General features: G+C 64.2%; 1 protein-coding gene across 1 annotated transcript in view; it reads left to right on the top strand.

The window, feature by feature from the left end:
- Nucleotides 1–1,153, top strand: part of LOC132387743 (prohibitin-2-like) — a gene marked incomplete at its 3' end in the record, with an annotated part of 33,433 nt that extends 32,280 nt beyond the window's left edge. Inside the window, exon 5 of the mRNA XM_059960103.1 lies at nt 947–1,153. Within this exon, the coding sequence (XP_059816086.1) occupies nt 947–1,153 (207 nt within the window). The remainder of the gene's footprint in view (nt 1–946) is intronic.
- Between the last annotated feature and the right edge of the window lie 4,806 nt (nt 1,154–5,959).

The raw sequence follows: 5,959 nt of genomic DNA on the forward strand, positions 1-5,959 counted from the left end.
ACCCGTTTATATCATTGTCGTTCTTATGCATATCAATTCGAAACCTAATAAAAAAATTGAGAAAGGAGAGAGAGACAGACAGAGAGAGAGAGGGAGAGAGACAGACAGACAGATGGAGAGAGACAGACAGACAGATGGAGAGAGAGAGACAGACAGACAGGGAGAGAGGGAGAGACAGAGAGACAGACAGATAGAGAGAGAGAGGGAGAGAGACAGACATAGAGAGAGAGGGAGAGAGACAGACAGACAGATGGAGAGAGAGAGGGACAGACGGGGAGAGGGAGAGAGACAGACAGAGAGAGGGAGAGACATACAGAGAGAGACAGACAGACGGAGGGAGAGAGAGACAGACAGAGGGAGAGCGAGAGACAGACAGACAGAGACACAGAGAGAGAGGGAGAGACAGACAGATGGAGAGAGGGGGAGAGACAGAGAGAGAGAGACAGAGACAGACAGAGCGAGAGAGAGAGAGGGGGCGAGAGAGACAGACAGACGGAGAGAGGGAGGAAGAGAGACCAGACAGGGAGAGGGAGAGAGAGAGAGAGAGGGAGAGAGACAGACAGAGAGAGAGACTGGGGGATTGAGAGGGGGAGAGAGGGGATTCTGAGGGAGACAGACGGAGGGAGGGTGTTTGTGAGGGAGATGGGAGAGGTCTTGAGAGCAAAGGAGACGAGAGGGAGGCAGAGGGGGGATTAAGAGTGAGCAGTAGGAAGGAGATAGGGTGTGGGGGAGAGAGAAGGGGGCTGATGGAGGAAGAGAGACAGCGGATAGAGGGAGAGAGGGCCCTCTGTGTCACGATTGGGGGTCGGGAAGGGAGGCTGAAGTGGGGGGGGGGGAATCTCCTGCAAACCATTGCCCCATGATCCTCTGGAAAGAAGAGGGTGCTGAGGCAGGGGAGGGGAGGTGGGAGAGCTCTGACCGTCTCCCGTCCCCTCCCATCCCCCAGGTGTCCCTCCTGATCCGCAGAGACCTGATGGAGAGGGCCAACGACTTCAACATCATCCTCGACGACGTGGCCATCACCGAGCTCAGCTTCAGCAAGGAGTACACGGCCGCCGTGGAGGCAAAGCAAGTTGGTGAGTGGCCCTCATCATCCCCTCTCCGGGTCGGGTTAACACCCCGTCTCCCTGGTATCACCCCCTCTCCGGGTTGGGTTAACACCCCGTCTCCCCTCATCATCCCAACTCCGGGTCGGGTTAACACCCCGTCTCCCCTCATCACCTCCTCTCCGGGTCGGGTTAACACCCCATCTCCCCTCATCATCCCCTCTCCGGGTCGGGTTAACACCCCGTCTCCCCTCATCACCCCCCTCTCCGGGTCGGGTTAACACCCCATCTCCCCTCATCACCTCCTCTCCGGGTCGGGTTAACACCCCGTCTCCCCGGTATCGCCCCCTCTCCGGGTCGGGTTAACACCCCGTCTCCCCGGTATCGCCCCCTCTCCGGGTCGGGTTGACACCCCGTCTCCCCTCATCATCCCCTCTCCGGGTCGGGTTAACACCCCGTCTCCCCTCATCACCTCCTCTCCGGGTCGGGTTAACACCCCATCTCCCCTCATCAACCCCTCTCCGGGTCGGGTTAACACCCCGTCTCCCCTCATCACCCCCTCTCCGGGTCGGGTTAACACCCCATCTCCCCTCATCACCTCCTCTCCGGGTCGGGTTAACACCCCGTCTCCCCTCATCAACCCCTCTCCGGGTCGGGTTAACACCCCATCTCCCCTCATCACCTCCTCTCCGGGTCGGGTTAACACCCCGTCTCCCCTCATCGCCCCCTCTCCGGGTCGGGTTAACACCCCATCTCCCCTCATCACCTCCTCTCCGGGTCGGGTTAACACCCCGTCTCCCCTCATCGCCCCCTCTCCGGGTCGGGTTAACACCCCGTCTCCCCTAATTACCCCCTCTCCGGGTCGGGTTAACACCCCATCTCCCCTCATCGCCCCCTCTCCGGGTCGGTTTAACACCCCATCTCCCCTCATCGCCCCCTCTCCGGGTCGGTTTAACACCCCGTCTCCCCTCATCGCCCCCTCTCCGGGTCGGTTTAACACCCCGTCTCCCCTCATCGCCCCCTCTCCGGGTCGGTTTAACACCCCGTCTCCCCTCATCGCCCCCTCTCCGGGTCGGGTTAACACCCCGTCTCCCCTCATCACCCCCTCTCCGGGTCGGTTTAACACCCCGTCTCCCCTCATCACCCCCTCCGGGTCGGGTTAACACCCTGTCTCGCCGGTATCGCCCCCTCTCCGGGTCGGGTTAACACCCCGTCTCTCCTCATCACCTCCTCTCCGGGTCGGGTTAACACCCCGTCTCGCCGGTATCGCCCCCTCTCCGGGTCGGGTTAACACCCCATCTCCCCGGTATCGCCCCCTCTCCGGGTCGGGTTAACGCCCCGTCTCCCCGGTATCGCCCCCTGTTCGGGTCGGGTTTACACCCTGTCTCCCCTCATTACCCCCTCTCCGGGTCGGGTTAACACCCCATCTCCCCTCATCACCTCCTCTCCGGGTCAGGTTAACACCCCGTCTCCCCTCATCATCCCCTCTCCAGGTCGGGTTAACACCCCGTCTCCCCGGTATCGCCCCCTCTCCGGGTCGGGTTAACACCCCATCTCCCCGGTATCACCCCCTCTCCAGGTCGGGTTAACACCCCGTCTCCCCGGTATCACCCCCTCTCCAGGTCGGGTTAACACCCCGTCTCCCCGGTATCGCCCCCTCTCCGGGTCCGGTTAACGCCCCGTCTCCCCGGTATCGCCCCCTGTCCGGGTCGGGTTTACACCCCGTCTCCCCTCACTACCCCCTCTCCGGGTCGGGTTAACACCCCATCTCCCCTCATTACCCCCTCTCCGGGTCGGGTTAACACCCCGTCTCCCCTCATCACCTCCTCTCCGGGGCAGGTTAACACCCCGTCTCCCCTCATCATCCCCTCTCCGGGTCGGGTTAACACCCCGTCTCCCCTCATCACCCCCTCTCCGGGTCGGGTTAACGCCCCGTCTCCCCGGTATCGCCCCCTGTCCGGGTCGGGTTAACACCCCGTCTCCCCTCATCATCCCCTCTCCGGGTCGGGTTAACACCCCGTCTCCCCTCATCATCCCCTCTCCGGGTCGGGTTAACACCCCGTCTCCCCGGTATCGCCCCCTCTCCGGGTCAGGTTAACGCTCCGTCTCCCCGGTATAGCCCCTTCTCCGGGTCGGGTTAACACCCCGTCTCCCCGGTATCGCCCCCTCTCCAGGTCGGGTTAACACCCCGTCTCCCCTCATCATCCCCTCTCCGGGTCGGGTTAACACCCCATCTCCCCTCATCACCTCCTCTCCGGGTCGGGTTAACACCCCATCTCCCCGGTATAGCGACCTCTCCGGGTCGGGTTAACACCCCGTCTCCCCGGTATCGCCCCCTCTCCAGGTCGGGTTAACACCCCGTCTCCCCTCATCATCCCCTCTCCGGGTCGGGTTAACACCCCGTCTCCCCGGTATCGCCCACTCTCCGGGTCGGGTTAACACCCCGTCTCCCCTCATCATCCCCTCTCCGGGTCGGGTTAACACCCCATCTCCCCTCATCACCTCCTCTCCGGGTCGGGTTAACACCCCATCTCCCCGGTATCGCCCCCTCTCCGGGTCGGGTTAACACCCCGTCTCCCCGGTATCGCCCCCTCTCCGGGTCGGGTTAACACCCCGTCTCCCCGGTATCACCCCCTCTCCGGGTCGGGTTAACACCCCGTCTCCCCTCATCACCGCCTCTCCGGGTCGGGTTAACACCCCGTCTCCCCGGTATCACCCCCTCTCCGGGTCGGGTTAACACCCCGTCTCCCCTCATCACCCCCTCTCCGGGTCGGTTTAACACCCCGTCTCCCCTCATCACCCCCTCTCCGGGTCGGTTTAACACCCCGTCTCCCCTCATCACCCCCTCTCCGGGTCGGGTTAACACCCCGTCTCCCCTCATCACCCCCTCTCCGGGTCGGGTTAACACCCCGTCTCCCCTCATCACCCTCTCCGGGTAGGGTTAACACCCCGTCTCCCCGGTATCGCCCCCTCTCTGGGTCGGGTTAACACCCCGTCTCCCCTCATCGCCCCCTCTCCGGGTCGGGTTAACACCCTGTCTCCCCTCATCACCTCCTCTCCGGGTCGGTTTAACACCCCGTCTCCCCTCATCACCCCCTCTCCGGGTCGGGTTAACACCCCGTCTCCCCGGTATCGCCCCCTCTCCGGGTCAGGTTAACGCCCCGTCTCCCCTCATCATCCCCTCTCCGGGTCGGGTTAATACCCCGTCTCCCCGGTATCGCCCCCACTCCGGGTCAGGTTAATGCCCCGTCTCCCCTCATCATCCCCTCTCCGGGTCGGGTTAACACCCCGTCTCCCCGGTATCGCCCCCTCTCCGGGTCGGGTTAACACCCCGTCTCCCCGGTATCGCCCCCTCTCCGGGTCGGGTTAACACCCCGTCTCCCCGGTATCGCCCCCTCTCCGGGTCGGGTTAACACCCCGTCTCCCCGGTATCGCCCCCTCTCCGGGCCGGGTTAACACCCCATCTCCCCTCATCATCCCCTCTCCGGGTCGGGTTAACGCCCCGTCTCCCTGGTATCGCCCCCTGTCCGGGTCAGGTTAACGCTCCGTCTCCCCGGTATCGCCCCCTCTCCGGGCCGGGTTAACACCCCATCTCCCCTCATCATCCCCTCTCCGGGTCGGGTTAACACCCCGTCTCCCCGGTATCGCCCCCTCTCCAGGTCGGGTTAACACCCCGTCTCCCCGGTATCGCCTCCTCTCCGGGTCAGGTTAACACCCCATCTCCCCGGTATCGCCCCCTCTCCAGGTCAGGTTAACGCCCCGTCTCCCCGGTATCACCCCCTCTCCAGGTCGGGTTAACACCCCGTCTCCCCGGTATCGCCCCCTCTCTGGGTCGGGTTAACACCCCATCTCCCCTCATCGCCCCCTCTCCGGGTCGGGTTAACACCCCGTCTCCCCGGTATCGCCCCCTGTCCGGGATGGTTTAACACCCCGTCTCCCCGGTATCACCCCCTCTCCAGGTCGGGTTAACACCCCGTCTCCCCTCATCATCCCCTCTCCAGGTCGGGTTAACACCCCGTCTCCCCGGTATCGCCCCCTCTCCGGGTCCGGTTAACGCCCCGTCTCCCCGGTATCGCCCCCTGTCCGGGTCGGGTTTACACCCCATCTCCCCTCATTACCCCCTCTCCGGGTCGGGTTAACACCCCATCTCCCCTCATCACCCCCTCTCCGGGTCGGGTTTACACCCCGTCTCCCCTCATTACCCCCTCTCCGGGTCGGGTTTACACCCCGTCTCCCCGGTATCGCCCCCTCTCCGGGTCGGGTTAACACCCCGTCTCCCCGGTATCGCCCCCTCTCCGGGTCGGGTTAACGCCCCGTCTCCCCGGTATCGCCCCCTCTCCGGGTCGGGTTAACACCCCGTCTCCCCTCATCATCCCCTCTCCGGGTCGGGTTAACACCCCGTCTCCCCTCATCATCCCCTCTCCGGGTCGGGTTTACACCCCGTCTCCCCGGTATCGCCCCCTCTCCGGGTCGGGTTAACACCCCGTCTCCCCGGTATCGCCCCCTCTCCGGGTCGGGTTAACGCCCCGTCTCCCCGGTATCGCCCCCTCTCCGGGTCGGGTTAACACCCCGTCTCCCCTCATCATCCCCTCTCCGGGTCGGGTTAACACCCCGTCTCCCCTCATCACCCTCTCCGGGTCGGGTTAACACCCCGTCTCCCCGGTATCACCCCCTCTCCGGGTCGGGTTAACACCCCGTCTCCCCTCATCGCCCCCTCTCCGGGTCAGTTTAACACCCCGTCTCCCCTCATCGCCCCCTCTCCGGGTCGGGTTAACACCCCGTCTCCCCTCATCACCCCCTCTCCGGGTCGGTTTAACACCCCGTCTCCCCTCATCGCCCCCTCTCCGGGTCTGGTTAACACCCCATCTCCCCTCATCACCTCCTCTCCGGGTCGGGTTAACACCCCGTCTCCC

The sequence above is a fragment of the Hypanus sabinus genome, unplaced genomic scaffold (assembly GCF_030144855.1).
Source record: "Hypanus sabinus isolate sHypSab1 unplaced genomic scaffold, sHypSab1.hap1 scaffold_2165, whole genome shotgun sequence".
Classification (NCBI taxonomy): Eukaryota; Metazoa; Chordata; class Chondrichthyes; order Myliobatiformes; family Dasyatidae; genus Hypanus; species Hypanus sabinus.